This window comes from Peromyscus californicus, unplaced genomic scaffold, assembly GCF_007827085.1.
Source record: "Peromyscus californicus insignis strain IS unplaced genomic scaffold, ASM782708v3 Scaffold_21__1_contigs__length_65335640, whole genome shotgun sequence".
Classification (NCBI taxonomy): domain Eukaryota; kingdom Metazoa; phylum Chordata; class Mammalia; order Rodentia; family Cricetidae; genus Peromyscus; species Peromyscus californicus.
The window spans coordinates 62,035,292-62,051,642 of record NW_026294514.1 but is presented as its reverse complement, the minus strand read 5'-3'; the positions used below and the strand labels follow the sequence as shown (position 1 = coordinate 62,051,642).

General features: G+C 45.9%; 1 protein-coding gene across 1 annotated transcript in view; it reads left to right on the top strand.

Annotated features, from left to right (window-relative positions):
- The window catches only part of Efhd1 (EF-hand domain family member D1), a 59,374-nt gene extending 44,493 nt beyond the window's left edge, over positions 1-14,881 (top strand). The window contains exon 4 of the mRNA XM_052750509.1: positions 13,748-14,881. Coding sequence (XP_052606469.1) covers positions 13,748-13,882 — 135 coding nt within the window. The 3' untranslated portion in view covers positions 13,883-14,881. The remainder of the gene's footprint in view (positions 1-13,747) is intronic.
- The last annotated feature ends 1,470 nt before the right edge of the window (positions 14,882-16,351 follow it).

Below are 16,351 nucleotides of genomic sequence, written 5' to 3'. Positions count from 1 at the left end.
GTAAATCAAGCACAGTAATATGTGGACACCTGACTTTAAATACTGAACACAGCCTAGATAATTATGTATGAAAGTATTAGTAATAGTTATGTCAAGGGACTTGTTTTATTCCTCTGTAGTGTTGTAGAATTAGTGTGCATTATTTTTATAAGGAGAAAAGATGAAACGCACAAAACAATAAACTTTTTCCTACCTGCTGTGTTTATACGTCTGCCTCCTCAACCAGACTCAAAGGCAGAGTAGGCGGGTTATCTTTGTAATTACAGCGTCAGCCCGGTGTGGTGTGTAATGGCCCTCAATAAACGTTCGCATGAATGACGAATGGAGGGAAGCACCGGCTGGGTTTGGGAGAGGCCGTAAGGGAGGTGAGGCTGGTGACAGATGTTCTAAGATGAATGGGGATTCACCTTGTAATCAAGGAAGGGAGGCGTTCTGGTCATGGGAACTGCAAGCCAAGGCTCCAAGGCATGGAGGGCTGGAGTCCTGGAGGCTGTGGAGAACATGGAGTTGTGTGAGGGGGAAGGGCTGGTGCCACCGTTGGGAAAGCAAGCCAAAATGTAAGTGTGGAGACCTGGGAACTGGACCACCACTTCCCACCCTTTGTTATGAGGTAGGTGACTCTGAGGTCAGATGGTCCCTGGATATAACCCCAGCCTGAGGGACACCTTGTAGACTGGCCTCTCAGGCCCAACCCAAGTCTCTTTAAAACTTATTTGGAGCGGGGCGGTGGTGGCGCACGCCTTTAATCCCAGCACTCGGGAGGCAGAGGCAGGCGGATCTCTGTGAGTTCGAGGCCAGCCTGGTCTCCAAAGCAAGTTCCAGGAAAGGTGCAAAGCTACACAGAGAAACCCTGTCTCGAAAAACCAAAAAAAAAAAAACAAAAAACTTATTTGGGTGTGTGGGGGTTGGGGACATTGTCAGGAAACATGTGGTTGATCCAGCACTGCAGGTGGCGTCAGGGGCAGCCAGGCTGGGATAGTGCCACTGCAGGGCCTGCAGAGACCTCAGAGCTGTCTGGGCAGGTCTGACACCAGGAGGTCTGATACAGATGTCTTAGGAGAGTTTCTACAGGTGCTGGGGGAGAATGTCAGTCTGCCAAGCACTGTGACGTGGGACCAGGGACAACACAAAGACATACCACTTTAGAGCTTCAGGGCCTGTGACTACCTTATCGGGGGTTTGGGGAAGACCAACGTGAGGTGAGCACTGAGGAGGGGAGCTGAGATTTTTGTGACAAGAAAGCCCCTCTCCCAAGTGGGAGTGGTCTGAGGAGGAAAAGTGATAAACTGGCTTCGGTGTGAAGTCCAAGCCAACTTCAGGCACAGTGAAGGCATGAGCGGATTTGGTGGGTATGGCAAGGGCTGCAAACAGCACTCTATAATGGCCACACGGAGGCTATAAAAATATCTGTCTTTCTTGGAGCTCTGCGTGTCTTGCTGTAAGGATGGATCATGAAGGAATTCTTTCACTTCCTCTATTCACCATTGGCAATGGCTGGAATATGGCTGTCTTCATAGCCCCCTCCTGGGGTCAGGGGTGGGGTCAGGGGTGGGGCCAGGCTCCACATGCCAGGTGAGCTTCCCATAGGAAGAAAGAAGGGAAGAAATACGTTCGATGGGTACCCAGTGGGCACCCAGTAACACAGAGGTAGGAGCCACCTTCACAAGTATGTATTGACACATCAGGAGAGTGAATCTTGGTGGTGGTGACTGGGCTGTGGGGAAAGCTTTGTATTCCCATCTTCGGGAAAAAGATGGAGTCATCAGAGGCTCAAGGGAATGCTGGAGAAAAATGCTACTTTTTTTTTTTCCCAATGGTGAAGATGTTTTGCGTTTTTTTTTTTTTTTTTTTTTTTTTTATTCTAAAGGTTTTGGTTCCCAGCATCCATGTCCAGCAGCGGACAACCATCTGTAACTCCGGTTCCAGGGATATCCAATGCCTTTGGTCTCCATGGGCAACTATATTCACATGTGTGCACACACACACATTTTAAATTTTTTTTAAAAAGCTTTTACTTTTTTAAGGCTATGTGTCTGCTCGTGGGTTTATGTAGGGCTGGTGGAAGCTGGAAAAGACTGCCCAGCTCCCTGCAACTGGGAAACCAGCTCAGGTCTTCTGTAAGAGCAGAAAGCACTGGCAACCACCCAGCGTCCCTGCAGCCCACCCTCTCTCCAGCCTTCCTCCTATCTAATTGGCTGTGGGGTCTCCAGGCCCAGGCCAGCAGGACAGTGAATTCTGTATCTCCCTGAGAGAGGCCAGCTAACTCCTTTCCAGTGTGAGAACTGAGAGGAGACTTGGAGCCTCTGGCTCAGGCAACTAGCCCACCTGTCCCGGCTTGTGTAAGAGAGAACCTAGAGGGTATCAGGGTTCTGAATATGGGGGACTTCCTTTACTGGTCCATAAATAGTTGGATGTTTGGGTACAGAGGCCAAGAAAACAGTCACCTGGCCACACCCACTCCTTGCCCAACTAGGCATGAGCTCTGACTCAATAGGTCCCTAGGAAAGTTATTCAGAATTTCCTTATTATAAGTGATGAAAGGCAGTGGTTTTTGTTGTTGTTGTTGTTTTTTGAAAAACGCTACTTTGCTGGACAGGAGCAGTTTGGGCTTTTTAACTTTTATTTTTGTTAATTATGTATATGGATGAATCTGTGACCGTGACTGCAGTTGTCCAAAGAGGCAAGAGGTGTCAGATGTCCCAAGACATACCGGTGGTCTTGAGCCTCCTGATGTGGGTGCTGGGAATTGAACTTAGGTTCATGTGGAAGAGCAGTATGTGCTCCTAACCTCTGAGCCAGCTCTCCAGCCCCAGCTGTTCTCTCCTTCTACCATGGGAGTGTTACAGATTGAACTCGGGTTGTCAAGTCTGGCAGCAAGCAATGTGGCCAGCCCTCAGTAGAGATGCTTAAGGGATCAGATTCGCCCTACTGAGTGGATTGCATTGGGATGGACCTAGTAGAAGGATCCTCGAGAGCCAAGTCTCCATTGCAGGTGCCCACAGGTGAGACAGTAGCTTGGGGTTAGATAAGAACATTTTTGTTTACTTTGCAGCTTCTGAGAGAAATCAGTATGTTTTCCTATCAGAGAGAAATTGTCTAGGAAACATGGAAATAAAAAGCAAGATGACGCCGGGCGGTGGTGGCTCACGCCTTTAATCCCAGCACTCGGGAGGCAGAGGCAGGTGGATCTTTGTGAGTTCAAGGCCAGCCTGGTCTACAGAGCGAGATCCAGGAAAAGGCGCAAAGCTACACAGAGAAACCCTATCTCAAAAAAACCACAAAAAAAAAAAAAAAAGCAAGATGACTGAGCAGATAGGTCGTGGGGTGGGGGTTCAGGGTCAGGGGTGGGTTATAGAACCCAGAGGCAAGATTTGTGGTGGAGGAGATGAAAGATTCCTGGGTGACGAGATGTCAAGTTACGCTCTCCTGCTGGCCTAGCTAGAAATGGTGGAGAAGGGGGAGTGTTGGTGCTGAGTTAGGCCACCTCCAAATGCTTCAGGTTCACACACCAGCACCCTGGAGGTAGGTGTTACGGTACCATTTGGGTGTTTTTGTTTGTGTGTTTGACTTGAGACAGAGTCTCTTGTGATATATGCTAACCGTGAACTTTGAATCTTTGTACATCACCACCGTAGTGCTGGGAACACAAGCATTTGCCACTAGACCCAACGATTGTCTCATCTTGAAGATAAGGAAGTTGAAGTTTAGACAGTAGTAAATATTTGGTAGACATTTAGCAACAAACTACAATACCTTGTAACCCTAGCATTCAGGAGGCAGAGGTAGGAAGGTTAAGAGTTCAAGGCTCCAGTCCACTATGTATGGAGTTCAAGGTCTGTCTGGGCTACAGGAGACCCCATGTTAAAAACACAAACTACGCTGGGCAATGGTGGCACACGCCTTTAGTCCCAGCACTCGGGAGGCAGAGGCAGGCGGGTCTCTGTGAGTTTGAGGCCAGCCTGGTCTACAGAGTGAGTTCCAGGACAGGCTCCAAAGCTACACAGAGAAACCCTGTCTCAAAAAAATAAAAACAAAAACAAAAACCCACAAACTACATGTTTGTTATGTTTGTTATAAAGTCTATAACATATTTTACATTGTACATCATACTCCGCACAGATATTGATCCTCAGAGGTGCTTTGTAGGTAGAGTTTTATTGCCTGGCCCACAGTCAGGACAAATCTCTCTCACCTGCCAGTCCTACAGCCGCTCAGACCCGACCAAGTAAACACAGAGACTTATATTGCTTACAAACTGTATGGCCGTGGCAGGCTTCTTGCTAACTTTTCTTACAGCTTGAATTAATCCATTTCCATAAATCTATACCTTGCCACGTGGCTCGTGGCTTACCGGCATCTTCACATGCTGTTTCTCATCATGGCGGCTGGCAGTGTCTCTCTGACTCAGCCTTCCACTTCCCAGCTTTATTCTCCTCCTTGTCCCGCCTACACTTCCTGCCTAGCCAATGGCCAATCAGTGTTTTATTTATTGACTAATTAGCAACACATTTGCCATACAGAACATCCCACAGCAGTGCTTTTTCTAGACTCCTGCATCTGTTGCCAGATTGTGGTTGCAATGAACAAAAGAAAGTAGTTTCTAGGGCTGGAGAAGTGCCTGAGTGCTTCAGAGCACTGATTGCTCTTCCAGAGGACCTGGGTTTGATTCCCAGCAACCACCTGGTCTGTAACTCCTGTTCCAGGGCTTCCAAAATCCTCTTCTGGCCTTTGCAGGTACCAGGAATGCATGTGGAGCACAGACTTACGTGCAGCCAAAATATATAAACACGCCGGGCGGTGGTGGCGCACGCCTTTAATCCCAGCACTCGGGAGGCAGAGGCAGGCGGATCTCTGTGAGTTCGAGGCCAGTCTGGTCTACAGCGCGAGATCCAGGAAAGGCGCAAAGCTACACAGAGAAACCCTGTCTCGAAAAAACCAAAAAAAAAAAAAAAAAAATATATATATATATATATATATATATATATATATATATATAAACACATAAAAATGTGATTTAAAAAAAATAGTTTCTGCATGAGTGTTGGTTCATAGTTTAAGATAATTCAAAAAGAAAAAAGTGACCTCTCCACCAGGTCACCACCACCATGGCGACAGTCGCATGCAGCCCATCAAGCTGGCTAGGGCTACCAAAGTGCTGGGCAGGACTGGATCACAGGGACAGTGCACACAGGTGCATGTGGAATTTATGGATGACACCAGTCACTCCATCACCCGAAATGTCATAGTCGCCCCCCCCCCCCCCCCCACCCAGTTCGGGAGGGTGATGTGCTCATTCTATTGGAGGTTGCACTGACCAAGTCCTGGATAGCCACCACTTGGCCCATGATACCTGCAACTATTAAATAAAGCATTAGTATTGCTATAAAAAAGAAAGGAAGGAAGGAAGGGAGGGAGGGAGGGAGAGAGAGAGAGAGAAAGAAAGGAAGGAAGGAAGAAAGAAGAAAGAAAGAAAGAAAGAAAGAAAGAAAGAAAGAAAGAAAGAAAGAAGAAGAAAGAAGAAAGAAAGAGAAAGAAACTTTAGGCTGAGTTTGATGGTGCATGCCTGTAATCCTAGTCCTTGAGCAGGGGGTTTGCTATAAGTTTGAGGCTAGCCTGAGCTACAAAGCAAGTACCAGAATTGTCAGAGCTATATAGTAAGATTGTATCTCAGAAGGATAGGGTGGGATAAGTGTTACAGCTCTGAGGGGGAAAGGCTTCCTCAATGGAAATGTTGCATTATAATGGGAAAGTAATCCTGGCAGTCAGGAGCCAAGGAATACCACAAAGTCACACTGCACGACAAACCTCACACTAGAGGGTGGCTCAGGTGAGAAGCAGTAGGGAACTAAGCAGGAGGCAGGCTTATATAGGGTTTCTTTGGGGGAGGAGTTTTCCAGGAAGATTTCCAGGATGGGGACTGGTGGGATTTCAAGTCCTGAGCTGCAGCAAGCCCAGAGATTGGTGGGTTTTTTTAACTCAGGGATTGGTGGTGGTGGTGGTGGGGTTTGTTTGTTTGTTTTTGGATTTCTCTGTGAAGCACTGACTTTCCTGGAACTTGTTCTATAAGCCAGGCTGCCCTTGAACTCAGAGATCCACCTGCCTCTGCCTCTTGAGTGCTGGGATTAAAGGCATGTGCCACCATTGGCTGGCAGATGGTAGGTTTTTGAGCTCAGGGATTGGTAGGTTTTGATGGGTTTTCAAACCAGGAAGTAAGCTTGGACTTTTTACCTTGGTGGGTTTGGGGGCTTCAGAGTTAACCCAGTGGTTAAAGTGTTTGCTGCAGGAGGGCTAGCGTTCAGATCCCCAGAACCTTTGTGAAGCAGGACATGTTAGTACACATCCATAATCCCAGTATCTTGTGCCAGAAGTTGGCAAACCAGCTAGCCTGGGTCCAGAGAAATGAACAAGGGAGACACCGTGTCTCCCACAAGGTGAAGGTGAAGACCAACACTGGAGGCTGCCCTCTGACCTCCACACATGTCCTAGCAACAGAGAGAGACAGAGAGGCACAGAGACAGAGAGAGGGAGAAAGAGGAGAAAAACCACTTCATTGCTTGAGGTGCTGAGCAATTTCTTATGGATGATTTCAAGTACCAAAAGGTCATCCTCTCAATGACTCAGGACACTTCATAATGCAAAGGCAACGGACAACACATTGGAAGTTTTACCTGCCTTTTGACATTTCCCCAGCATATTATGACGAGACTGTGTAGACAGAGACAAGGAAGGCCAAACGTGCAGTGCTGGCTGCTTTCCACGGTGTAAATACTCACACCGAGACTGAGTTCAAGCTCTCAATGGAAAGTGGATGCATGTGGAGCAGGGAAGCTGTTCCCAGTCGTCATGTCATCACGCAGTATTCCCCCGCTGGAGGCTCAGCCCTGGCAGATAATCGTAACGTGTGACGAGGTCGTCAGAGTGTGACGGCCCTTCAGTGCTCAACCCTTCTGCTTTTGGTGCAGTGGGTTACAGATTCACACAATTTAAAATTTTGTAATGACTAATTTTATCAACAGCTCACAGGCGTTCTGGGAATGAAGCAGTTGGATTTTGAGCAGTTACAAGCCAGCTCCAGCATACCTTGGGGTAGTGGAAAGATGATCTGTTTTCTTCTAACTGAAGGAGGCAGAGATGGAAGGAATCACTGTGAGGAGAGAGATGGGGAAGAAGGCCATTGAAGACCTGGCTTTGGCCGGAAATCCCAAGTTCCAGTGGATCTAGATCTAGCCACTATTTTTTTTTTTTTTCAAGATAGGCCTTCTCTGTGTAACAGTCCTAGCTGTCCTGGAACTCACTTTGTAGACCAGGGTGGCCTTGAACTCACAGAGATCTGCCTGCCTCTGCCTTTCAAGTGCTGTAATTAAAGGCGTGTACCACACACCACCTGGATTCTAGCCACTCTTCTTGTGAGTGGTTTTTGTTTGTTTTTATTGCTTTTAAGTATATGAGTATTTTGCCTGAATAAATGTGTGCACCTTGAGCCTGCAGAGGCCAGAACTGGGTGTCCAGAACCCTTGGAACCAGAAGTTCAGATGGTTGTGAACTGTCAGGTGGATGCTAGGAACTGAACTTTGGTCCTCTGCAAGTGCTCTTAAGCTCTTAACCACTGAACCTTCTCTCTAGGTGGGAGAGATTTCTTTCATCCATCTATCTATCTATCTATCTATCTATCTATCTATCTATCTATCTGTCTGTCTGTCTGTCTGTCTACCTGTCTAAAAAGTGTGTCTTTAGCTTAGAAGCATGCATGCTAAATCATGACGGTGAGGGGTGGGCCTTAATGAGGGGGTGGGCAGATGTGACGGTGTGGCAGGTGGAAGTGCAGCTGGGGAGCTGAGGGTGTAGTTAGCCTTTTGTGTACATGAAGGAGTTCCAGAAACCTCAGACATGAACATTTTTATAAGCTCAAGCCCCCCCCCACCTCACCCCCTGACCCCCGATCACTATAAAATGGTATGTATTGCTGGAGAGAGAGTGTAGTCTGCAAAGCACTTACCTTGCAAGCGTGTGGACCTGAGTTCAATCCCCTGAACCTACCTGAGAAAGAAGAAGCCAGGCATGGTAGTGTATTTGGATCCCTGGGGTTCCCAAGCCAGCCAGCCCTGAGTGCTTAGTGAGCTCCAGGCTAAAACAAGATGGACCCCTGAGGAGCTAGAGTCAAGGCTGTCCCCTCCTCTGGCCTCTGCATGCACCTTCACATCCACACACATGAAGTGGTATACGTTTGCACATAACCTATGTACTTAAAACAGGTTAAATATTGAGGGATGTAGAGACTTAGTATGTGTTTTTATTTTGTTTTACTTGTTTTCGAAATAGGGTCTCATATGTATCCCAGATTAGCCTCAAATTTGTAATCTTCCTGCCTTTGCCTCCAGAGTGCTTAGGATTATATTTGTGTACAAACACACGTGGTGAGATCTATTATTTTCTTTAAGTACCGAGGATCAAATCCAGGGCTTTATTCATGCTAAATACACACTTCTGTTACTGGGCTACACCCACAGCTTGATATCCAGTGTTGTAAAAACATAGACAATAGCTGGGTGGTTGGTGGTGCATGACTCTAAACCCAGCACTCAGGAGGCAGAGGCAGCTGGATCTCTGTGAGTTCCAAGCCAGCCTGGTCTACAGAGTGAGTTCAGGACAACCAGGACTGTTTCACAGAGAAAACCTGTCTCGAAAAACCAAAACCCACCATAGATAGATAGATAGATAGATAGATAGATAGATAGATAGATAGATAGATAGATAGATGGATAGATGGATAGATAGGTAGATAGATGGATAATAACAGACACTATAAATGAATAATAAAAAAGAATGAATGCAAAAAGATCATGTCATGTTCAATTTCTGAAGCCACCAATTTTGAAAACACAATCAGACAAGAGTCACAGGTCATGAATAGTTGTGTTTGTTTTTATTTTGAAACAGATTCTCACTGTTTAGCCCTGGCTGGCCTGGAACTCTCTGGGTAGAGCAGGCTATCCTCAGACTTAAACAGGTCTGCCTGCCTCTGCCTCTTGAATGCTGGGAATGAATAAGTTATGTGCCACTATAGGCAGTTAAGAAAAAAATGTTTATATCAAGAATTGTAACTGGGAGCCGGGCGGTGGTGGCGCACGCCTTTAATCCCAGCACTCAGGAGGCAGAGGCAGGTGGATCTCTGTGAGTTCTAGGCCAACCTGGGCTACAAAGCAAGTTCCAGGAAAGGCGCAAAACTACACAGAGAAACCCTGTCTCGAAAAAACAAACAAACAAACAAAAGAATTGTAACTGGGAGGGAAAGAATAGGGTCAAAATATATTGTATAAAAAAATAAATAAATTAAAAAAGAGAAATGTAGCTGTGAGAATCTTAAATCAGGGCCCTATGTGGTAGTGCATACCTATAATTCAGTACTTCAGAGATCTTAGGATAACAAGAACTAGACTATAATGGTAATATTTAAGAAGATTCACTCTAGCTGTGAGTTTAACACACAACAACTAATTTAGTAGTAAGAAAATTAGGGGCTACAGCGCTGTCTCCGTCCAGAGCAGGTACTGTTCTTCCAGATCCTGGGTTTAGTCTCCAGCACCCACAGCAGGTGGCTCACAGCCCCCTGCAGCTCCAGCTCCAAGAGATCCAGTGCCCTCTTCTGGCTTCCCCCAGGCACCCCCACACTCATGGCTGTGTGTGCACACATGAGCACAATACACACAATTTAAAAATAATTTTTTTAATTAAAAATAAATTTTTACTTATTTTCTGATAGTATGGTTTGAATTCATGGCCATGTGCATGCTAAGCACACAAGCGACCACTGGGTTCTACCTCATAGCACCCCCAAAACAGTGTTTAAACAGGATATCACATGATATTAAATCCTGTGGACGGATGTGGGGTCAAGCAGAGCAGCCATTGAAATAGGCTGGCTAATAAGCGGGATGGACAGATGCCTTCTGCGTGGGATTTCAGCAGGGGAGAACTACAGGAACAATAGTGAACTACCAACAAGAGCGTCTGGGACAGCTAGTCAGACAGGCTCTAAGCTTAGCTACTTGGGAAACTGAGGCAACAGGATCACAGGTTGCCAGCTTGACCTTGTCTCAAAAAGTTGCAAAGAGGTCCGAGGATACAGCACAAGGGGAGGCCCTTCCTAGGCTCAGTTCCAGGTACTGCCAAAATCGATAAATTAATAATACATAAATAGGTAAGTGTAAAAGAAGCTTTAAAAGACAAAAATGTTAAAAATAAATGTAAATGACAGTTACTGGCTAACCACTTAAGTAGAAGAATTTCAAATCCCTCCTTCACACCCCCCCATTAAAATAAATGAGGCACTGGAGAGAAAGCTTAGTAGTTAAGAGCACTGGCTGCTCTTGCTGGCTGCTTTTACAGAGGACCTCCCCAGCACCCACATGGTCCTCACAAACATCTGTAATACCAGTTCCAGGAGATCCAATGACCTCTTCTGACCTCCACAGGCACTAGGAAGGCATACATGTGGTGCACATACATATATGCAGGCAAAGCACTCCTACCCATAAAATGAAATTAAAAATTTAAAATAAAGGAGTGTGTGTGTGTGTGTGTGTGTGTGTGTGTGTGTGTGTGTGTGCCTCAAAGAACCAAATAAAAAAGTCAGGTATGGTGTCATACATCTGTCATCCCAATATTTGTGAGGTGGAGGTAGGAGGATCAAAAGTTGAAGGTCAGTTTGTGTAATTGTACATTTCTCTCTGGCCCACCAGTTCCCAAATAACTACTCAGAGGCTTAATATTAATTATAAATGCTCAGCTGGTAGCTCAGGCTTATTACTAACTAGCTTTTATACTTAAATTAACCCTTAATTCTTATCTGTGTTTAGCCATGTGGCTTGGTATTCTTACCTTGTTTCCTCTGCATCTGGCTGGCGACTCCTGACTTCGCCCTTCCTCTTCCCAGCATTCTTAGTTTGGTCGCCCTGCCTATACTTCCTGCCTGGCTACTGGCCAATTAGTATTTTATTAGACCAACTTGAGTGACAAATTTTTACAGTGTACAAGAGGATTATTCCACAGCAAGTTTGGGCTACACAGTGAGTACAAGGCCAGCCTGGACTACATGAGCAAAATACAGAAGATCCACATGAGAAAACCATAAAAGTATTAGAAAGAAATACAGAAAAATGGATTTGAAATGTTGGAGGTATTTAGAGTATTGGAGACCTTCTTAAATGTAACATAAGAGGTAAGAGAAAATGGTTGATAAATTACATCAAGATTTTAAGCACTTTGGGGGTCCAAGATACTTTAAAAGACCAGTCAAGATAGGAAGAAGACAACAGAAAGATTGACAGCAAGGGATTAATATTAAGTTATGTAGAGAACTGCCAGTTGGAAGAGGGAAACAGCTGAACATGAAAGTGGGTGAATGATCCGAGTGGGTAATTCTCCAGGGAGGAAATGAGAAAAGACAATATTTGACCAGCAGATTGGTAAGAGAGGATGATCCTGGAAAGCTTGGGCCAAGTCTATGTGGGAGGGCTTCCGGTCCATGATGTTGGGGGCGTAAAGCGGAACAGCTGCCTTCAAGGGCTGTATCATAGCCTTCATTAAAATCACATGCACACTCAGTGTGCCGTTGAGAGAGGGTACCAATATGTAAGCCACAGAAAAAAGTCAGCTCGAGAAGGGAGGATTTTGAAATGGTTTTATCTGATAAGGTATCATTATTACTACAATTGAACCTGTCTCGCGTGTCTCAGGCTTTCCTCACACTGGCTGTGCAGCCAGGGACGGCCACACACTTCTGATCCTCTGCCTCTGCCTCCTGAGGTCTGGAATTGCAGGCTTTTGCCACCACACCCCGTTTTTTGGGGACTAGGGACTAACATGGAGCTTCATACATGCTAGTCAAGCACTCTACCAACTGGATTGTATCCCCAGCCCCTGATAGAGTATTATTAAAGAGAAATCAAGTTTAAAAAAACAGATATTATAAAGTCCACTCACAATACAAACAAAAACCTGTAATATTCACTTTATTTAGTTAATTTGAAGATTGGATCTCACGCTGTAGTTCTGGCCAGTCTAGAACTCTATATGTCCAGATTGGCCTTGAACTCAACACTACCTCCTGAGTCCTAGGATTGCAAGCATGAGCCACCACACGTAGCTAAACATGTATTATTTTATATATATGTTACCAAAGCAAACCAAAAATGTAATATTTAGAAGGAAATTTAGAATGACTGAGAGAGATTTAAGAATATATTTGCTTTTTGTAGTTACTGATGATTGAACCCAGGATCTTATGCATGCCAGCTAAGTCCTCGGCCACTGAATTATATTCCAGCCCAGAACTAAAATGTTGATGGGAACACAGAAGCAGGATTGAACAATAACTGATGCATTGGGGTTGGAGAGATGGCTCAGTGGTTAAGAGTATGTATTCTCCACCAGAGGACCCAGGTCCGCCTCCCAGCATCCACATCATTTGGAAAGCTATTATAAAGATTTCCTCTTACAGCCCATTATCAGATGCAATCCCAATCAAATACTCCCAAGGCATTTACTTTCCACCATTCCAAGGCATTCATTCTTCCACCTAGAATGTAGCAATGTTTTAAGAATATTTTTTAATTCCTTGAGAATTTCACACAATTTTATACAATGAATTTTGATCATATTTGTCCCCAATTTCTCACTTTAACTTTTCCCAAATCCACCTCTTCTCCTCCACCCCACAGCTTGCATCTCTTAAACAAAATAAAAATGCCAGGTGGTGGTGGCCCACACCTTTAATCCCAGCACTGGCAGATGGATCTCTGTGAGTTCGAGGCCATCCTGGTCTACAGAACGAGTTCCAGGACAGTCAGGGCTACACAGAGAAACCCTGTCTTGAAAAACTTAAAATAAAACAAAACAAAAACCTATTGACTCCAATTTGTGCTACCCATGTACTTCTGGGTGTGAGGCCATCCACTGGAGCATGGTCGACCTACCAGGAGCCCCACCCTTGACGAAAACTGACTCTTTCTCCCAGAAGCCATCAGCTGCCCCTAGGTCCCCAAGGATGGGACCTCATGAACCCCTTCCTGCTCTACTCCGTGCTAGAATGGTGACTGACTTGATGGTGTGCAGGTCTTGTGCAGGCAAGCACAGCTGCTGTGAGTTTCTGAGCGCAGCCCCCACCCCCCAACCTCTGGCTCTTCCTGCTTCCACCCACTCTCCCATGATTCTCCCTGAGTCTTGGGAAAGGAATATGATAGAGGTGTCATGTTTGTGCCTAAGTATTCCGTTGTCACTTGCTCTCTGCGCCTTGACCAGTGCTGAGTTTCTGTGTCAGCTGCCCTCTATCTGACACACAAAGAACCTTCGCCGCTGCCGTCTGAGAGTAGCACTGATCCTGGTTCAGAACTGGTCCACCAGAGTGTAGTGAAGTTGTTGTGAAACCAAGGGAATGTACGTGTGGGAAAGAGTTTGGGGAAGCGGCTTCACAGTGGAGCTGGCCCAGCATCATGAAGTAGTGAATACTCACTACTACCCCAAAAGAGAATCGAGAATGAGCAAACCCAGAAGATAGAAGCAGGAAGTCAGCCACCAGTAAAGCAATGGTATCGGCACTTACCTTGGACCAAAGGAGGTGTCACTGGAGCCCCTGCTCTCGGCAGTGACAGCTCCATTTGTCCAAGATTTGAATGTCCACTGCTTGGTGTCAACATCCCTGTACCCTTCCCTGACCTTACTGTGTCATCTGTTTGCTGTTTCTCTGCAGGCCCAGGCCTTGTCATGCTCCAGTAGATTTGAAGCTGAGTTAAAAGCTGAACAAGATGAGCGGAAACGGGAGGAGGAGACTAGGCGGCTCCGCCAGGCAGCCTTCCAGGAGCTCAAGGCTGCTTTCAGCACATAGTCCTGCTGACCTGACCCATGACCACAGCTGTGCCTTATTGACATCCTGGAGGAGATGACCAGAATTTTCACATTTTTTCCTCTCTGCCTGAATGACACCCCCCTCCCCCCGACACCCCAGGCTTGTTTCTTGGTGCCTCTGGATAACCGGAGGCTGCTTTTATCCTTCCCAGGGTCCTGGCCTCTTCGGAAAAGGCTTGCCAGTTGGTCTTTCCTGCCTTCGCTCCTCTGCTGTTATCTGTAGCCGAGACTTGTTTCTTCTTGAAAACCGTCTTTGTCCCTGCGTGGTTCTGTGTCAACGAGTCCTGTTCATCTATGGTCCTCAGAGGACACGTTGCCTAATGCTTGGATGGTTCTTCCCTGTGGTCCTTGCATTGTTTCCTGGCCACCCTCTCTCTACTCAGACTGCACTGACTTCTTTTTCACTGGCTTCCATCCTAACGTCATGGCGGGATTTGAAGGAGAACTTGTGGATCATTACCTGTCCCCTCTCCACCTGTCATATTGCCTGTCTCCTGGCCCTTAACAGTGCCCACCCTCTAGTCCCCCCCTCATCCTTTTCTTTCTATTTCAGCCGTTGTTTCCCCACTCCTAAGTCCTTTACTGTAAGAACAAAAGAATTGTTGGAAGTAATGTTAATGAGCAGAAGGATATCTGTCACCTGACTCCATGCAAATCAGAGTGGACCCCCGAAATTCTCGTGACACATCAAGATCTTTTGAAATCCCAGAAGTTGTGACCATCTTCCAGTGTCTGACATCAGCTCCAAGGAGCTAAAGGAAAGGTATTGTCAGCATGGGACAGATTTTTATATCTTGTGAGTTCTTGGGATTTCTCACAAATTCCAGGGGGTTGTATTTTTTAACAAAAAAAAAAATCCCAATGTCATATTTATTACTTCTCTTTTGTAACTGTTGTCTTTGAAATAAAGAAAACATCTGCCTTTTTATCTTAAAGCTGTTTCCTTTTAAATAAAATGTGCAAATAATCTTTGCCTTCACACCAGTGTGCCTTTGGTCTTTTTTTGAATTAGGGGATGAAGACTGTGTTTTCTATGGGGTCAGTTCAGCCTTGAGCTTCCGTTGCTACTGAATTCAGAAAGTATGGGTAGAATAGGAAGAGGATGGGTGAGTCTGGGGATGATGTTGATCAATGGTGGAGTACTTACCTAGCACGCATGAAGCCCTAAGTTCAGTCCAAGCACCACATACAGCCAGTCACGGCAGCCCACTCCTGCAATCCCAGCACTCAGGAGATAGATGCAGAATTCAAGGTCGTGGTCATCCTTGGCTATAGAGTGAGTTTGAGGCCAGGCTGAGCTACATGAGACCTTATTTTAAGAACTCAAGTAATAAAACCAAAAGGAGGAGCCGGCAGGTGGGTCCCCACCGACGACCATCGTGCTGACACTGTCACCTGCTTGCCCTTCCCACCAGTGAGAACGCTTTCCGCTGCTGGTAAAATCGGCAGTTTTGTTTCTTTTAGTTGCAGATCGCTCGAAACTCTTACTAGGGCACGGCTTTAATTAACAATACATTGTACCTTGGTACATCAAATTTAACAAATATTTCACACTAATGAAAGAAAATGATGGGTTAGTCAGGGCCAGAGATAGAGAGGTATATAAGATCCTGAATTTTTTTATTTTCTCAGTTTCTCTGTAAACCTAAACTTCTCTTTAGAACACTCTATTAGTGACCAGCAAGATGGTCCAGCAGGTACAGCTGCTTACTACCAAGCCCGAGAACTTGCATTCAGTATACCCAGCCCTACATGTTAGAGGGAGAGAATCGTTCCTTCGGGTTGTCCTCTGGATTCCACACGCATGCCTTACCACATGAATGTCCACCTCCACACCCACATTTTAAAATAGTTAGGGCTGGGGAAACGGCTCAGCAGATAAAGGTGCTTGCTGCCAAACCCGATGACCCGGGTTTGATCCCTGGGTATAAGGAGAGAACCAACTCCCCAAAGTTTTCCTAGACGTAACTAGGAAGAGGAAATCTTAATTGAGAAAAATGCCTCCATAACATTTGTGGTTGATGTGGGAGGGCCCAGCTCATTGTGAATGGTGCCACCCACCCCCGGGCAGGTGATTCTGAGGTGTTTAAGAAACCAGGCTGAGCTGGACGGTGGAGGTGCACACCTTTAATCCCAGCACTCGGGAGGCAGAGGCAGGTGGATCTCTGTGAGTTCGAGGCCAGCCTGGTCTACAGAGCGAGATCCAGGAAAGGCGCAAAGCTACACAGAGAAACTCTGTCTCGAAAAATCAAAAAAAAAAAAAAAAAAAAAAAAAAAAGAAAGAAAGAAAGCAGGTTGAATAAGCTATGTGGGAGCAAGTCAGTAAGCAGCACTCCTCCATGGCTTTGCTTCAGTTCCACTCTTGAGTTCCTGCCACGACTTCCCTCCATGATGGCAGTGACTGGACCTGTAAGTTGAAATAAAACCTTTTGTCCCCAGGTTGGTTTTG